At 40.6% G+C, this 20108-nt stretch overlaps 1 protein-coding gene across 1 annotated transcript in view; it reads right to left on the minus strand.

Annotated features, from left to right (window-relative positions):
* LOC134565757 (serine/threonine-protein kinase 17A-like) overlaps window positions 1-18908 on the minus strand; it is a 66702-nt gene extending 47794 nt beyond the window's left edge. The window contains exon 1 of the mRNA XM_063425406.1: window positions 18339-18908. Within this exon, the coding sequence (XP_063281476.1) occupies window positions 18339-18433 (95 nt within the window). The 5' untranslated portion in view covers window positions 18434-18908. The remainder of the gene's footprint in view (window positions 1-18338) is intronic.
* Between the last annotated feature and the right edge of the window lie 1200 nt (window positions 18909-20108).

Here is a 20108-nt window from a genome sequence, read left to right on the forward strand (position 1 = left end):
CTCTGCTATAGATTCAAGTGGTTTATTCAGCCATCAAAATAAAAGGGCAACGTTTCAACACATAGGTCCGAGGGGAGTAAAAGAGGGAGGAGCTGGGGGCTGGTGCCGCCGCAATTAGGTTGCTGGTGGCCAGAGAGAGACCTGTCAGTCTCCCTTTACAATTTACAGCATTTGCGGCCAGGGCCGTCTTTAATATTGATTGGACCCTGGGCAAGCATCTGCTTGGGCCCCCTGGGCATGCAATCACTCCCTCCACCCCAACCTAGAGGCAAAACTAATGTAGAGAGTGCCTTGGTGCAAAAACAATATTCAGGCCTGCCCTGTAGCACAAGAGTAAAGAAAAGATAGATCCCCATCTGTCATACAACTCCTGCGATGCTATGCCAGCTGGGGATCTACCATCCTTGCAGGGTTGTATTTTTTAGCAGTGTTTGTGCAATTGAATGTCAGCATGTTATTGTATAGAGTGTATGTGTGCATGTAGGGGGTATTTGTATGTACTGTTACCATTGGAATGCAGTGGTGTACTTGTGTGTAGTGTTTGCGTTTGAATGCAGGGGGGTGTTTTGATGTAGTGTTGTGTTTTAAATGCATATGTACATTTGTGTGTAGTATTGGTGTTTCAGCAAACTGGTGTGCTTTTATGTAATGTTTGTGTTTGCAGGGGTCTGTTTGCATGTTGTGTGATTTCTATAACACATTTACATATACACATTAACACGCAGATACACACATAAGCACACTGACACATGCTCACACCTTGACACATACTGGCACATACACACACACACTCAGATACACACCCTTTGACAAACAGATACAAGCACTTAGATACACACACACACACACACACACACTGACACATCCACACACAGAGATACACACACACACACACACACACACAGGTATGTACACACACACACTCAGATACACACATACATAAAGGTATAAATGCAGGGGTGTATATGTGTACAGTGCTAGAGATGGAATATAGGAGTGTATTTGTGTTGGCATTAAAATGCTGGGATGTATGCATTACCACACACTCAGATGCACACTTACACACACACTGGCACATACATACACACACACACACAAACACACAAGTACACATACACAGGTATACATACACACAGAAACACTGACACACAGACAAACACAGCCAGATACACACACTGACACAAACACAGCCAGATACACACAAGGACATAAACACAGCCAGATACACACAAGGACATAAACACAGCCAGATACACACAAGGACATAAACACAGCCAGATACACACACACACAAACACACACACACACATATGTGTACATTTACATATTTTAATCTCTGCCTTCTAGCAGCTCTTAGACAGCAACTCCCAGCAACCTTGGCCAATATAATGTCTCAACTCTGTTCTTACATACCCTGGTCCAGAATTTGGCAAAAGTGACATTTGGAAATGGTGTACAGCCTTTGATAACACTTGATGCAATAATATGTTAAAATAAATACTTTTTACATTTATATTTAATAGGGAACTGCCAGGTTCTTCTAGGATTTGTAACATGTACTTATTCCCTGTGTGTTACATTACAAACACCAACACTTGAATAAAAGTGATATCATAAATTAGCATAACAAAAAAAAACAAAAAATATTTAGCCACTCTCCTGTCTCCTTACCTTTTGGGTACAGAAAGGTGGCTTCCCTGGGGTCCAGTGGGAGCTTGCTGGCCCAGGCTGATGGGAGTCTGCCATCAGCTTTCTCAGTCCCTCTCCCCCACAATGCTTGCGTCCTCCATGTGGTGTGTGCCCCCTCCCCAGCGGCACTGAGGAGGAAGTGATCTGTTCTTACTGGGAGATTCTGACCTTACTTCCTCCCAGCATGCCACGGAGAAGAAAATGAATCACAGGGCAGTGTGTGAGGGGGGCTAGCTGTGAGTATGTATTCAGCCACCCCCATATTACAGGGGCCAGGGCCAGAGCAGTATTAAAGGGCTGTGGCCCCTGATTACCTCAGGTGCTGCAGGGGGCCCATGGGGCAGCTGCCTTAGGGCCCTCAGGAGTAACTGGGCCCGGGGCAGCTGCCCCTTTTGCCCCTCCTTAAAGACGGCCCTGTTTGCGGCCGCATATCCCACCCCCACATGGAAGCTCCACCTTCTCAATAGAAGCTCCTCCTCCCTGAGCTTGCAGTGAGCATATGTGTGTCAGTAAGTTTTTCTGTGGGAAACAGGTGTGTGTCAATGAGCTTTTCTTTAGTGAACATGTTTGTGTCATTGAGCTTTTCTGTAGGGAGCATGCGTGTGTCAACAAGCTTTTCTGTAGGTAGCATGTGTGTGTCAGTGAGCTTTTCTGTATGGATCATGTGTGTGTCAGTAAGCTTTTCTATATGGAGGATGTGTGTATCAGTAAACTTGTCTGTAGTGAGCATTTGTATGACAGTGAGCTTGTCTGTAGTGAGCTTGTGTGTGTCAGTGAACTTGTCTGTAGGAAGCATGTGTGTATCAGTGAGTTTTTCTGTAGTGAGCATGGGGGTGTGTGACAGTAAGCTTGGCTGTAGTAAGCTTTTGCGTGTCAGAGTTTGTCTGTACTACATTTGTGTGTATACAAATAAGCTTGTTTGTGTGTGTCAGTGAGATTGTTTGTTTATGAGGCTGTGTATCAATGAGCTTGTGTGTGTCAGTGAGATTGTCTGTGAGATTGTCTGTGTCTGCATGTGAGTATACTTACTGTATAATTAAATGTTTTACTTTGAAAGGACCAATATTTTATATTAAAAAAATAAATATATATCTGGGGTGGCAAAACATAGCCTTACATATAACATGTGACAATATATGGTGCAATGATTTGTGGGGCTGGCATAGATTTTTTTTCCAGGGCTCCTTTGTATGCCCAGTCCGGCCCTGCCAGGTATACATAACTTTCTATGAATTCATCGCTAACTTCTTCTCTACAATATGTCTCTCTCCTTTTTTTTGCTGAATCTTTTAATCCCATTTAAATTATGTAAAGAAACACAGCTGGATCGGGGCTCATAGAGGCATCCAACTACTTCTGTCAACACCTGAGTTTAATTGTGAAACACATAAATCTTTCAAACAGGGCAGGACACTTTGCAGTTGTTGACAGTGTGATGAAGCATAAACATGAATGGAACAAATACCAAAATATCTTGCAAACTAAAGAGCAATAATCCTCTTCCCCTTCACAATTGTTCCGGGTAAATAATTCACAGCAGGTACAAAGAAAACAAAAATGAAGCGGCAATAGTGTAGACTGCTACCTTAAATGGCAAAATATATATATAACTATGTGGAAACTCACTCACATATTTAGGAGCCTAATACAGCTTGCTCAATCTTGTATGCAGCCGTGCTTTTAGGGTAGAACCACACAATCCTTTCAGGTATCTCTCCCCGAATCTCAAGAAAACACAGGACACAAAGAAAAAACAATTGTGTAGTATAATATTCCACAGAGGGTGAATAATGGTAGAATGCTCACATTTTAGAGAGCCTAATTATACCTGGTGTTAAGAATAAGGTGACACCTCCCATACATAAGATGTAGCCATCTGGAACTCAGGATGGATGTATCCAGACTAGGACTGTGCTAGTAAAATATTTACTAGAAATAACATACCCTAAAATAAAAGGTTTTTAAAAATGCACTGCATAAAAAGTCAGGTATAAGCCTCTTGCCAAGATACGCTTTACATAAAAGCTTTCTCAGAGTCCTCCTGTTCCAGATAATCATCTTTTAAATTCACATGCCGATTTACTTACGTGGTACGGAAATTACTTGTCACTACCTTGCGTCATGTCACTTCCAAACCAGAGCTGAAGCGCTCTCACCGTCATCGTCGCTCCTCCAGTCAAAATAACTCATAGAAAACAACCAAAAAAATGTAAAATTATTTTCTCACCCCTCCTGGAGTGGTATATGTATTTCTCATTCTCGGGTCCTCTATTAGAGAGTCCGAGGGTTCTTAAATTTTTTTTAAACCTTTTAGACGCCTAGTGTATATGGAACAAAGATGCAACACTTACGTATATAAAGGTGGTTCCAGGCACAAGTTAATTTGGAAACAACTCAATAAATAACAATGTTCCAGAGAAGGTACAGCAAACATTCTTTGAGAATCAGATTGCCAAAATATATGAAACTATTTCAGTACTTCGAAAGTTATACATACTTTACAGGCTTGTTGGAGGGGAAAGGGGAAAAGGCTGGATAATAATCTCATAATCAGGAGTTAATAGTCCTATAGATTAAAAAAAATTATATTCAAGTAGCTCGATTTCATATTTTCATACACAACTGATGGTCTTGGTCCTCTGTGCCATTATATAACTCATTATGCTCTGTCTTAGAGGAAAATTGTGCTGCATTCTAAGTACCTTGTGCAGGACCTCTCATTAATATGCCTCTATATAAATGCCGATAATAATAATATTAGATTTCTGGCTTACTCAGCCTTTCAACCTTATGTAACTGGCAAAATGAGTACCATTAAAGAGATACTCTGGGTACCATAACCACACCATAACTACTTCATCTGACGCTCTCAACCTATAATTATTTATAAAGCACCAACAAATTCCTCAGTGCTGTACAATCGGTGGACCATGACAAGTATCTGTAACAAGACGAGTTAGATGCACAGGAACAAAGGGTGTAGAGGTCCATGCTCAAATGAGCTTACATGCTAGAGGGAGTGGGTAAAGATTTTGAGGTAAGGGTTATCAATGAGATTAAGTTGTTTTAGTGCCTGGACTATCATTTTAAATCTGATATCCAGTTTGAGATAAAAAGTATTATTCAAAAATGTGCAACAACTAAAACTGTCAAGGAACCTGCAAGGCCAACGTTGTTCCCATGTTTGATTTACAAAACCTATAACATATAATCGTCAAACAGCTCTACAGATTTTACAGTAATATATGTGTTTTTGTGTGGATAATATGCAAATAACAGGGTAAATGACAAACACACGGATGTGATATTGCATGCCTTTTCTTATATCTAGATTTTTTAAACTCCTGCTGCCATTCTTAGTTTTAACCAGTATCAGACCAAAAGGGGAAAGGGGTTTGGGGGGAGGGTTGAAGCATGTCTGTAAAATGAACCACTTCCCTCTGCACTTTAAAGGAAACATATTCATTTGACGAGGAACCACATACCACATTCTTAGTGACAACTCAAATTACAGCTAAGGCAAGATCAAGGGAGATTACAGAATACTGATTCTTAACCTTTCTTGACAAGGGCCCAAATTACGTACATGACATTTGCTTGGCGACCCATTCTTCTTCTGTTATTATTTTGTGACAAAGTTAATTTTCTGAAAACATCTTAGGTTCCTCCAAGTGATATATAAGAGTCTCTTTTGCATTGGGTAAAGCAGTGCTGCTACACTAACCGGTTAAACGAGGACAGTTTTCTAGCGCAAGGTCAATGATGTACCTGTTCAAACCAGTGGGGCATACTATAACCACTGTTATAGCGTTTATAACATAGGGAATGCTATTAAAGGACATCATAAATGATGAGGAATAAGAATCTAATGGAACTTCGCTAAGACGGCAAATGGAGCACATACCCATAACAAAGCAATGGTAACACGGACTATGCCTGTGTTCCATAATTCTAGATGCATTTTTAAAAACATTTAAAGATGCATTTTTAATCACCCTGTCACTCTCTTGTAAAAGAGAAATAATTAATATAGCAGTAACAAATCCAAAAATGCAGCTGTTTAGGGATTTAACTGTAACATACATCTTAATTACAGATATGAGCCATACACGTTCCCTTTCGCACTTTCATTTACTTTCGTTACCCCTGGAAATGTGTTAAAAGTGGGGACATTATTGTAATATACTGAATATAAAAATAACCAGTCACTAACAAAACTTAAATTTTATGGCATTTGGCATGTTTTTTCATGCTCAATTTTATATATAAAAAGTAAATAAAAAAACTATTATATATATATATATATATTATTTTTTTTTTCCAGCACTCTGTATTTCCCACATTTATTTTTATTAAATACACAGCGAATCTCAATTCTGTATAACCAGGACAGCAACCACATGCTGAGAGTTTTGCAGGTAGGTTTCTACCAACCTTTGGTTTGTTTGTGTAGGAATCAAAGACAGAGTTCTCTATCACCCAAAAGGGACCTTTAACTCTAATGTCTTTTTGGATTTTACAGTCTTTCATTAGTTGGATGCTTGCTGCTGGGAAATAGCACTACATTACAAAATCCACTTCCCTGCGTTTTAACACCTACACACAAGAAACTACAGTACACACAAATACACCACTGCATTAAAACATCAGCTATATACAGAAATACACAAACATTCACACACATATGCCAGGCTGGCCCCTTCAGTGGACGGATTTGCCCATAATAAGTGTCGCCAATGACGCAAGTTGTGTCATTCCTCCCAATTTTGAGAGGTATAAACAAATCAAACTGCAACAATGAAATCCACTGAAAATAACAGGAATGTGTTTTACATACTGTGATGCACAGAGGAATTTTAACAGACAATGTAGGGAATTGAGCAAAATTGTATTTTACTTTTGCAAAGTCAGTGTTTAGGGAACAGGCCATCCAGGGTAAAGTAAGAATTAATTGTACAGTTCAAGGAACATTAAGAGTTAAAAGATCGCAAACTAGTAGCAGAAGATCTGTTTCGCTGCCAAATCTCTAGAGAAACTTCCAAAAATGCACAAAAACCATGAAAAGAATGTCCAGCCTTAGAGCTGCTGTCAGTGTAATTCTTTCAGTCAGGACTAGCATTCTAGATTACCATGGGGAGAAAAAGGTCAAAGACGAGAGACCTAAAACATTAGGTGTAAAAAAAAAAATTCTGGTAGCAACCTTAAGTGCCGTTCTGGGTGAATGATACTATTTTCTTGTTACGAAAAAAAATGTTGAGTAAAATTTGAGCAAGTGAGAAAGCAATGTTTTAATAAAGGAGTTATAGAGGCATGGATTAGTCTCCAAGGAGATGAGATTTTTAAAAATGATATAGGACTCACAAGGATCTTTTTATATTGCATATTACATGAGTGTAGATCCTTTGACTATAAAACAAATACAAAAAAAAAAATTAGTCTGCATTGTTAGAATGTAATTATTTTTTTGCTGTTGGTAATTGTTATTAAAAATAATTTGCGGGGGGCGGAGCCTGGCAGAGAACCGGAGCGGACACGCTTTTTCCGAGCTCCGCAATAATCCACGAGTTTTATGGGTGATATCGGACAAAAAAACGGTCTACAAACCCTACCTACCACAGAGCAACCAACATGGGTCGCAAAAATAAGAAGCCGAGAGCCGATAAAGACTTTCCAAGTCGGGACATTGGGGAAACTGTTCCGCAATAAGCAGAAGGCCGCGTGGGACAAGATGGCGGCCCTCGGAGAGGGATCCTCATGTTCCTCAGAGGAATACTCCGCTGACCCAGAAGAAGGGGCTACAGCGATTCTCAATGCGGGCCCCAGGCACAAGACGCTGGATGACAAGGAGCAGGTTACTGCATCTATGCTGAGGGCGATGCTTGCAGAGCTGCGCGCCAATATCGCAGGTGACATGGCCCGCTTCCAAAAGGCGGTAGAGACCGCGACAACTAAAATCGCCCAACTAGAGGCAGCGCATAGCACCCACGACTCAAGACTATCAGCAATGGAGAAGAGAGTGGGAGAGCTAGAAGCACTACACGCCACTACCACAGGCAGATTAGACACTCTTGAAGACGTAAGGAGACGGTACAATCTCAAACTCCGGGGTGTGCCAGAATCGGTGGGGATCTCGGACTTACCTCACTTTCTCCGAAGATTCCTTGCGGCCCACATGCCGCCCAAACAAGCAAAAGCGGTCAAACTCGATGGTATGTTCCGTATTCCTATACCAAAGGGTGCACCTCCTTCTACAACTCCGGACATTATCGTTCGCTTCCAGTCACTGCAGGACAGGGCCCTGCTCCTCGCAGCAGTAAGGGGGAAGAATCCAATCCTGTTTGAGGAAGCCACACTGCAGATTTTCCCAGACCTCACCAGGAACACGCTGGCCTGGCGCCGCACACTGCGCCCCCTCCTACAGATCATGCGGGCAAAAGACATTGCTTACCGCTGGGGGATGCCGAGGACCCTCCTATACCAGGTACAGGGAGAATCGTACCGGGTGAACACCCTGCAAGAACTCGAAGACCACCTGGGCAGGCTTGGTTGTTTCTCCCCGAACACTGCTTCTGGGTCTGGACTGGCTCGTATTGACCCGGCTAGAGTCCAGGAGTTCGTGCCCCGCACCGCACGGGCCTCCCCAAAACCTGGACCTAAGACCTGACCGCACACTCTGAGACCGTCCCTACAACACTCAGCTGGAGTTTGACAGCTCCTCACTATATCGGGACTTCCCTAATGATACCTAATGATACCACCGAAATGGACTCTATCGTTGCCTTATAGTAGTGTTTTTTTTTCTTTTTTTTTCTTTTTGCTTCTTTTATTTTTCATCTCGTATACTTTGCTCCATATACACACTCACATCAGCAAAGACACATAGTCACATATCGGGGAGGACCCCCTCAACACCCTATGAAGGTCCTTAACCAGTTCAGAGAACTGAACTAACCTGCCCCTAACACTCTGACGCTCTGACACTCTGTCATATGCATGACACATAATCAAACGACCCACACCCCCCCCCCCTCACTTGTATCGCCCTACAGGGTCACTGGAATGCCCCTAATCCTGCCCCGGCAGAAGAGAGAGGGAGAACCCATACATGGTGACACCTCCTGGTTCTTATACTGGTTCACCATACCACCACTGTAATGCCTTTCAAACACTTCCTTTCTTTTTTTTTTTTTTTTAAACTGTGCCATGACCATAATGTCACATATATGTACCATTGTTTGATTAAGAAGCTTACGTACGCCGTTGTGGCACTGTACGATACCTTGTTATTACTTGCGCAACCAAAATAAAGAATTAAAAAAAATAATAATAATTTGCATGACAAGCCTGTTTAATAACAGATGCCCTTCAAGCAATCCATACTGGAAGGATTAGTCTGCTTTTTAAAACATTTTTATTTTTTATCCTTTCTTGCTTTATATCTTACTACACAGTTATTTACTATGCTACAAATTATATGGAATAAAAATTAAAATAGCAAAATTTACGCTAAAATAGTCAAGCTGAGTTGGAATTTTTTTCCAGATCAGCTATATTGACCTCAATTTTGCTATACAGGTTTTATTCGGGACAATTAAGAATTTAATGAATAACCCTGTGAGACTTTAAAAAGGCTCACAAATCGATAAGTACTCCTGAAAAAAAAAAAAACTCTGCCTTTCATGACCATTGCGTATTAGTTACGTTAATTGACATTTTTAGACTTTAATTATTTTGCAGCCAGAGGCACCAACAGGCCCATCCTTAATTGCTGATCTACTTAGAAAAGGGCTTCACAGGCAGAAAAGCAGAGGATTAGAAGACAGAGGACCAGTTTTTGACAGTAAACAAGGAGATGATGGGTCAAACAGTCATTGTCTCCTGACCTAATGGAAGCTGCTTGGAATTCCAATCCATCAGCTCACAGGGCCATGTTATAAACAACATAGGATACTATTACTCCTGTAAATGTATAGCTAGATAGCTACAGGCAGCGTATGAGCACCTGACTGTGCTCCGATCCCGTGCTAACATTCCCAGACAGCCAGTTGCATTCTCTGATTGTGTGTTCTGCTAATAAAATCATTGCGGCTCCAGCAAAACCGCAGGGACCTTAAAAGCAGGAAGTCCTCTCAAGACTTACTGGGTGCAGCTGCATAGGCCCACAACTACAGCATCCAGAAACACTTTTTAGCTACTTGCTTTGTCCTAGAGAGTTCATGTACTAAAGCAGAGATGGCATGTGTGCCACAACAGTCAAGCAGAGGCCTCTTTGCTGGCATATGAATCAAAGGTTTGCCACGCTACCTTACTCTGGGGCATTGCACTACTGTAAGGTGGCACATGCAGCCATTTTAGGGCACCCAGGCAGGGTGGTGCAAGGGGGTACGGTAACAGGGGAATGCAAGGGGGCACAAGGTGGTGCGGTGCAAGGGGCAGCTAATGTTAAATTTAAAAACTGATGCAGACCATATTAATAACTCGCTTGTGGTTTCAGCACTCACCAAGGGAGTAGTAAGCACACTCTCAGAGATTCCAAACTTGTGTTCAGACTTCCTAACTGGTCATCACACCAGAAGGAAAAATTTATATGGTCTGCTCCATAACTTAAACAAACACGCCACATATCACACACAGCCTGACCATAATGTTTAATTGCAGTGCTGGCACCTTGAGAGAACTAAGTTAGTATCCTGCTAAAATTTGGGCACGCTGGCTCAAAAAGGTTCGCCATCACTACACTTAAGTAAGACGTATTCTTTCCAGTACACAACGTAAGGCGTATTCCTATATTATCCTATAATCATCGATCTTAACCTTGGTCTTAGTCTACTGGATGGAACAAGCATCTCATACTAGTCAGGCTACTACCCACAGTATATTGTATATGGCAGCAATGGAGGTCCATGTGGCACTGGGACGGTGCTAAAGAATGTGTCACATAACTAGTGATAGTATTTATTACATTTTAAGCACATAGTTGATCACCGTTTTCTGTGTAACAGAGTCAGGGTGCCTAATACCCAACTTTAGCTGTGGACCTGAACCTGCTACAGCGTCCATCCCTTCTCCTGCCACCAAAGACTTCCAGGACCTACCACAGATATCTGTGCCTCAGTGCTACTCAAATACCAGTAGTAGTGTCTCACAGACAGTTATCACCAGTATAGTACCTCTGGTACATGAGGTATGTACTTCATTATGTATTACACCTAATTCTATGTAGAAGCTGCAACTAACTGAAATAACTCTCTAGTAGGAATGAATTGATGTCCTAACATTACACTAGTCATTTTTTTAGGTGCAATACAGTTTTCCAATAGTTGGTGGGAAGGTAAATCCATTACGTGTCTGTTTCTAAATACTATGTAAAGCCAAATAGAATCCCCTGAGTCTTCTGAAGAATTTACATCCCTTTGCCATCATCAGTCTCAGCAAAGGGATGTTTTTGTACGTAATCTCATTTGTAAATAGTGTACCAATGGAATCTATTCCTGTGTAAGCAAATGGTTCCTGTAAGGCCGTTACTGACCTGTGAAGAGTCAGAACTTACTGAGGTTATCAGCTGCTATATCACTTGATACAGTGGGTTTTTTTTTTTTTTTACTTTGTTCCTTATCTTGAATCAAAAGATCTCAAGTGTGTTCGGTGCTTCTTGTGTTTGTGACGGTCTAAGACTAAATTGAAATATCCTGGACTTACTGTGAGGATTATGACCATTTATTCCATAAAGCAAATTGTCCCAGCAAATATATGTCCCAGGACCTAAACCTATGCAGAGAGCGTTTCAGCAGTGCTCTGTGCATGGCCTGCTTGAGGGGGTAGGCCGTCAGTAAGCGTGGCTACCCTCTTTTGCTGGAGAACCCATTTTGACATTTTGCATGCCTAATTCCCGTTGTGGGACCAACTTAAGGGATAAACCAATGTAAAACGGTTCAACCCCTTAATATAAGACAGTGCCCAGACTCCTGCTCCCACAACAATCTCAATAGTTGAAGCTGTTACAGGGGTGGGAGTGTTCTTTTGGGTGAGTAATAATATTAACTGTTTTCCTTTAAGGGGTAAATTACAACCTATAGTAATTATCAAGACGTTAACAGCTAACGGTGTTGAAGCTACCACCATTCTGACACTTTTCTACAACACTTTTACCATTAACAGTTCTGTAAAGGAGCCAATACCTTAAATTAAACAGTTCTGCTCATTCTATTTCAATTATTTTGGAGCAGAGAGTTAATTACACATTACCAGAACCAAAGGACACTTTGCATATTCAACACATAAAGGGACTTGATAGAACACAGAAAACACTTTTTTAACAATTAAACGAACACTATAGTCACCAAAACAACTTTAGCTTAATTAAGTCGTTTTGGTGAATAGAGCATACCTCTGCAGTCTCACTGCTCAATTCTCTGCAATTTAAGAGTTAAATCCCTTTGTTTATGAACCCTAGTCACACCTCCCTGCATGTGACTTGCACAGCCTTCCTAAACACTTCCTGTAAAGAGTCATCTAATGTGTATCCTTCCTTTATTACAAATTCTGTTTAATTTAGATTTTCTTATCTCCTGTTCTGTTAATAGCTTGCTAGACCCTACAAGAGCATCCTATATGTGATTAAAGTTCAATTTACAGAGCAAGAGATACAATCTTTTACGGTAAGTTACATCTGATTGAAAGTGAAACCATTTTTTTTTTCATGCAGGTTGTGTCAGTCAGAGCTGGGAGAGGTGTGGCAAGGGCTGCATAAACAGAAACAAACTGTTTAACCCATAAATGGCAATGAATTGAGCAGTGAAAATTCAGAGGCATAATCCATAAACTAAAACTGCTTCATTAAGCTAAATTTGTTTTGGTGACTATAGTGTCCCTTTAAATGGTTACTTCAAGCAACGTAACTACTACAGCCCACAGTAGTTATCATGCCAGGAGTACCCTAACCCTGTATTCCGGTAATGGGACTACCTTTCTGTAGTAGTTTGCATTCTTACCTGGTCCCACTCTTGGCGAGTGACAACAACAGGCTTCGGTAAAGCTTCAGCAACTGGAAGTCGAGACCCACCTGCCATTCCTTTGCACAGAATTGTAATAATTGTCTGTGAGCTGTCACCTGACGCTCTCAGCTCACAGACAATTATTGCAATTCTGTGCAAAGGAATATGCACAGAATTGATATTAGTCAGCCCGTAATGGCTAATGATGCCCCAATGATGCTGGTATTTCAAAGTGAAACATTACACATACTGATTTGGTGCACCATGACCACCTCAAAACACTGAAGTGGTTACGGTGCTTTGGATAGCTCTATAACCAGTACCCTGATACATTTCCAAGTATCTGTAGATGAACACAACTACCATCGCGAACACTTTCCCTGAAGTGATGACATGACAATGAAACCAAACTTATACCAACAACTCCTTGTTAAATTAAAGTACAAAACTCGGTAACAACAAAATAACAGCAAAAGCGATAACACAACAAACACACGTGACTGGGTAAAGAAACACCCATATCAATGTCTATTTGGAACACAACAACTTAATGACACACATGTCACCTATTATCATTACCACTGCACTAATAAAAGGGGTCAAACAGGCAGGCCAGATTATTCCAAGATGAATCCATGTTGTTTGTTATTAACCTCATGAACTTGGAGTATCGATCTAGAGATCACATCATTAACAACGGTGACTGGAGTTAAACAAGTTTTAAATGAACACTATAGTGTTAGGAATACCAACTTGTATTCCTGAAGCCATAGTGCCTTAGTTAGATTAATGTTAGGTTGTCCAACACCTCTCACTTTTTTTTTTTAGTATAAAACGGATAAAAAGGTACTACTACTTTATATAAAAGACAGGGCCTTTGCACCCAAACCACTTCATAGAGTGGTCCTTTAACGTCAATCGCAATTTCTAGCTATGACTGTATGACCACCAGAAACCGATTCCAAGATTAGATTGTGATTGCGTTTAAAACATTCACACTATGCCAGACTAAAGATGGAAAACCTTATTGATCGGTTACTGTCTATGTATAGTCATTGTACAGCGCTGCGGAATCTGTTGGCTCTTTATAAATAATAAGAAGAATATGTATTGTGACATATCCCTTAAGCAAGGTAAAAAAGCAGATTTGTTCACAAACATTATCTTATCTTTACACATGCGTTTATGGAACGCGTTGGGTGGTCAGAGGGAAGCCCAGACACCAATTAACACATCTATGTTCTATAATTAAATGCTTGGCTTGGCTTTCTTACATTGGTGTTACATATATAGTAATGACAACATGTGAGCTGACATTGTGGTGTAAATAGCACATGAATTGTTTAATTAACCCTTACTACTCAAGATGGCCCAATATAACGTTTAAGGACACTTGTAAGCTTTTTAAGGACAGAACAGATGTTCTTTTTCATGATTTCCTTCAGCCTTAATTAAAAGGCTCTTGTAAGGGTAGGGACAAAGACTTTGAAGTGGGATTGCCCAAATTAAGCATATGATAAAGTTCCTCCTGTTAAACAGACAGTTAAGCGCATATTAATAGTAGGCAGTGTTGGTATACATATTGTTTTGTAAGCTTGTAAATCAGTAACATTATAAGAAAAAAATTGTTTAGTATAATAATAATAATAATAATAATAATAATATAATACAGTAGTTCTACTCACATCCTAGGGCCTCAATGTATTTAGATCATCCACTAACAAATGGTGGCAGAAGCATGTGCTAATCTTCATTTTCTTACACTGGATCATAGTTACTACTGCTTAAAGGGACACTATAGTCACCTGAACAACTTTAGCTTAATGAAGCAGTTTTGGTGTATGGAACATGCCCCTGCAGCCTCACTGCTCAATCCTCTGCCATTTAGGAGTTAAATCCCTTTCGTTTATGAACCCTAGTCACACCTCCCTGCATGTGACTTGCACAGCCTTCCATAAACACTTCCTGTAAAGAGAGCCATATTTAGGCTTTCTTTATTGCAAGTTCTGTTTAATTAAGATTTTCTTATCCCGTGCTATGTTAATAGCTTGATAGACCCTGCAAGAGCCTCCTGTATGTGATTCAGTTCAATTTACAGAGAAAGAGATACAATTATTTAAGGTAAATTACATCTGTTTAAAAGTGAAACCAGTTGTTTTTTTCATGCAGGCTCTGTCAATCATAGCCAGGGGAGGTGTGGCTAGGGCTGCATAAACAGAAACAAAGTGATTTAACTCCTAAATGACAGTGAATTGAGCAGTGAAATTGCAGGGGAATGATCTATACACTAAAACTGCTTTATTTAGCTAAAGTAATTTAGGTGACTATAGTGTTCCTTTAATTAGACCCATCTACAATTCACAAGGCACTCTTAAAGTACAACTCCAAGCAGCATAAACACTACAGCCCACTGCAGTACTTATGGTGCCCTGGCACCCATCCAGAGTAATTTGCTAAACATTTAAGACAGAAATATCTGAACTAAGCAGGGCTGTGAGGGGCTGCTTTTATTGGCTGAGAGTGTCAGCTAAAAGCTCTCAGCCCTGTACCGAGCATTCCTTAGCTCAAGGGAGACATTGGCTTCTCTTGCAGGGCATCCAGGGGATCCAGGTAAATTGTCAGATCATTCTTAAATGGTTTGACAAATTACACTGGGCCAGTGCCAGGGCACTCTTGGATCCATAAACACTACAAGCGGGCTTAACAGGGCAACTGTGTGTGGAGGGTGGTGAGCTGAGAACTGACAGTTTTGTTTATGTGCACAAAAACTTTAGTTGTTATCATTATTATTATTTAAAAAGGGCCAACAAATTCTGCAGCGCTGTTCAATGGATTATGTCAGAGAGATTGTAGATCATGGCCATCAATTTGCCTTAGAAGTGAATTAGACACTAGTGTATATACAGAAAAGCCCAGACCAAGCCTAACACTACACTGGGCTTTAAAGATTAAATGATCACCATAGTGTCAGGAAAACAAAGCGGTTTTCCTGACACTATAGTGCCCTAAGGGAGCCCCCACCCTCAGGGTCTTCCTCCCGTGGCGCTAAAGGGGTTAAAACCCCTGCAGCAGCTTACCTTTATCCAGTGCCGGGCTCCCTCGGCGCTGGTGACCTCTCCTCCCCCGCCGACATCCGCTCCCGAGTGGAGCGGAATAAGCATGCGCGGCAAGTGCCGCGCGTGCATTCAAACTGTCTATAGGAAAGCATTCCTCAATGCTTTCCTATGGACGTTCTGCACGTTAGATGCGAATTTCGCATCCAGCTTCGCAGATGTGCCTCTAGCGGCTGTCAGGAAGACAGCCACTAGAGGTTGGATTAACCCTGCTCTGTAAACTTTCTCTCAAACCGCTATGTTTACATGTGAAGGGTTAAAACCTGAGGGACCTGGCACCCAGACCACTTAATTGAGCTGAAGTGGTCTTGGTGACTATACTATCCCTTTAAGGAGCATCGAAAGCCCTTTTAAAGGGACACTATAGGCAATGGGACACAATGTTTTCATTGCAGGGTTTAAATTCCTCTAGTGCATTTTGTTGCGCATGCACATTAGCCTCCCAATTGACTGAGATCATCGATCTTGATAATCACAGCCAAGGAGTCAGAGACCAGCTCTGCGAGGGAGAAAAGATAAATAAAATACCAATTTTGCTCCCTGCAGTTCAGGAGCAGTCACCTAAATGGTCAACAGGGCACTATAGTGTTTGGATTACACATTGTTCCTAGTACAATACAAGCTTACAAAACAATATGTATGCGCTTAACTGTCTGTTTAACAGGAGGAACTTTATCATATGCTTAAACTACTTTGAAATAGGTCTCATTATGATTTAAAAAATGCAACTCTACAAGTCAATAGTGTAAAGCTTAAAACCAAAATAGTCGTAGGAGGAAACATCACAAACCAGTTCAACCAAGCGAATCCTACCTGCATTCAATTCAATGTTTATTTTCAATATTACAAAAGTAACGATGGAATAACTTACAAAGAGGAATGCCAAACCCACCCCATTCAGCCATCCCTGGTGTGCAATTCTAAAAGAATGTAAAGTGAGAACTGTTCATTGTTGTTTTAACCCATTTAAACAAAGGGCATAATCAGGCACAGGGCTTAACTAAACAAGTAATAATGGTTGCTAATGATCTGTTGGAAAAAGACACATGGGGTATTTTATACCTTTCAAACTAAGAAAAGTACACACAGTGTAGGAACATGAATGACTGATGGGCAACAAGATGCTGGTAATGCCTTGGTTTTATTGAGGAAATCTTTGGAATGTTAACCCTTTTGTACAGACTGCTAAGGTGTTAACCCTTTGAGGTTCTGAAGTGTCATGTCAAGCAATTTATCCAGTAACAAAGATATATATGAAGTTTGTAGCAACCTACCCATTGTTGATAATCCATCTATACCGTCAACTGGTAGAAACGTTTATTAAAATCTTTTTTGGGGATAAGACTACATTTTTTTTTTTTTACAAATGCTGGAACATTTTCACCTGCATTGCAAAATATGGTGACATTTTAGAAGTGATCTCCATACGCAATTCACACCTATAAATGTATCTTATTTTTATATACTAGTAAAATTCTTTATCGGGAAGAATACATTAATGTTTGTTATATACGTTTTTTTATGTGTACAAAAATGGCTGTCTGCCAGTAAGCAGTGTTACTTTACAATGCTTATATATATATATATGCCGATGACTTGAAATCTGGATCTGGACCCAAAACGGAGTCCTGGTTCTATTTTAGAGCATTCCTATTGGCTGAAACAAGCACATCATATTTGTCATCTCTCAGACAGCTGCCCACATTACATTGTGCCACTATGCTAGCCAGCCACATCATTGATCACACCACTGTGACCGTGATAACAGCATCATGAGTGTGATTTGCAAAATGTATTGAGGTATCCTTTATAGCACACTTAAAACAAATATTACAGAACCAGTTTGACAGCTAAAGACAGCTAAACACATATATATATACAGAGTGTCCCAAAATGATGTTTGCACTTTTTGAATGTTTTTAACTTAAACATAAATAACAGGAAGCATGATTTTTTTTATGTCATATACCTTAAAGTTAAAGGTGTTCAAATTGGCAGCGTTACATCGCCATAGAACAGATTGACAAACATACAAACAGTCCAAGCAGGTTACCTTTGATGGGTTCTTTGATATTTAACTTTCAAATAATGTAAACATTATTTTTGGAGAAAGAAAGAGAGAGAGAGTGTACACATGTATATATCTTTATGAGAGATACAAATCACTGTTACTGAATAAATAAGATATGTAAAAAAACACGTACTGTAATACCATACACGCAGTATTAGTTTTGACCACAATCCCTATGATCCTCACAGACTGGCTGAGGGTAACCATAACGTTATCCTAACTGTAGCTGGAGGTCTACCTGTTGCCCAAGTATGCACCGAATAATCAGAATGGTGGATTATGAATTGGTAGGCAACCTTTGGCACTCCAGATGTTGTGGAACTACATCTCCCCTGATGCTTTGCCAGCATGGTGGCTTTTCAGAGCATTCTGGGAGATTTAGTCCACTACATCTGGAGTGCAGAACGTTGCACCTATTATACATTGTATGGCGTCAGTGTATATTATGTTATCTGCTCTCAATTCACTTACCTGCCCAGCTCCTTCCCCACCAGCCGGTAGTTATCAGAGAATGGATCTGTCCTGAGCAGGGTCTTTGTATGGGTGATAAGGGTGCTTGTATCCATTGGTCCAATTTATGTCGTCCTAAATCCAATTCTATTTTTTTAAGTGGATTTACACAATCTGGATTTTAAGATAAATGACGTCTAAGAAGCATGCATTCTCTAAGAAAAAAAAATGCAAATGTCCTCAAAAGTGTCCAAATTGTAAATGGTTAAAATGAGTTTACATTGGAAGATATATAGTTTTTCCAATGTAACATGATGGAAAACACAAAAATCTTGCAGATCTTGATTTAAGGTCCTTGTGATCAGTTCAAAAACCTATGCAACGTCCTCTCAGTGGGTTAGCAAAATAAAGTAGAATTAGAATGCAGCAGACAAAATAAACCAGGTTTAGAATGCAGGGGATTTCCTGTGATATACTGGCCAGGTTCTGCAGTAAGCAGTGAGTCCTTCACCTCAGATCCCCAGCAGCTGGAGTCTAAAGCGTGTGTGTCTGGAACTGCAAAGGAACTCTGTGAAATAAGAGATCCGATCGCGCACATCTGCACAGACTGGCTGGGCTGAGCTACCTCCCAGACACGAGGCTGGCTGGCAGAAACCAATCAGTCAGCGCAGCGCAGCGCCTCCTACTGGATGCTATGAGAACGCTAGACGGAAGGTGCTGTCTCATAATAAAAAACTGCACGTTGGAGGTTTCTAAGCACAATTAGTTCACTGCAGCAGTCTGAGTTGCTTATCCACTAAATGGTAACTTGAAAAACAGATTTGGTAATATCAGCACTTTTATTTCCCAAGTTGTGCATTTGTTAGTTTCAGTTTTCAGTTCACTACAATATAAACACTTAAAGGACCACTAATATCACCTCAATGAAGTGGTCTGGGTGCAATGACACTGTAGTTTTATCCCTATTTTAACCCTAGAAACTGTGGTATTTTTATTGCAGGGTTAAACACCCCTCTAGTGGCTGTCTTCCTGTCAGCCATTAAAAGAGCTTTCTCTACAATGTCATGACAAGTCATGGTCAAATCTCAGTCGTGTGAGTGCAGTGCATAGGAAAGCATTGAGAATCTACTCCAAACAGGTTTGAATTCCTAGTGCTGTAATGTTTCTTTAAAAGATTACTCCATGCATCATGACCACTTTAATATTTAGAAGTTGTTATGGTACAATGAGTCCGTATGTGCATGGTTTCAGTATTATATGCTGCACGTACTGATATAGACGTTTGATCTAGCTGCCAGAGGGGTAATCCCACCTACAGCATTTGTGATCCATTCAGTCCGGAACTCTGCTCAAGCTTGACGAATAAGAATTTTGTGCACAAAATATGTCCTTTGCAACCACATATAGTATGCTGGAAACGGGCATATAGAGTTCCCAATGCAGATACTGTCTGTTCCTCCGTCCTGTCTCTGTTCCTACTGCTGTCCCTCCCTCTTGCACAGCCCAGAGCGAGTTCAACTGCCGCAAAGGTCCTTTAGGTCCAATGATACATTTTCACCTGTGTATCTCGTAACCCATCTTTTGAATTTCTTAATCCCTTTAGTGTTTCATATCCACTCTTAGGCACCCAGATCACTTCAGCTCAGGTCCCTTAACCATGAAAAGCTAATTATTACAGTTTTTAAGAACTGCAATAATTAGCTTGGTGGGTTTACTCTACCTCTAGTGGCTGTCTGCTAGACAGCCACTAGAGAAATTTCTGGGCCGCTAGGCAACTTTTGGTCGCCTAAC

The sequence above is a fragment of the Pelobates fuscus genome, chromosome 6 (genome assembly GCF_036172605.1).
Source record: "Pelobates fuscus isolate aPelFus1 chromosome 6, aPelFus1.pri, whole genome shotgun sequence".
NCBI lineage: Eukaryota > Metazoa > Chordata > Amphibia > Anura > Pelobatidae > Pelobates > Pelobates fuscus.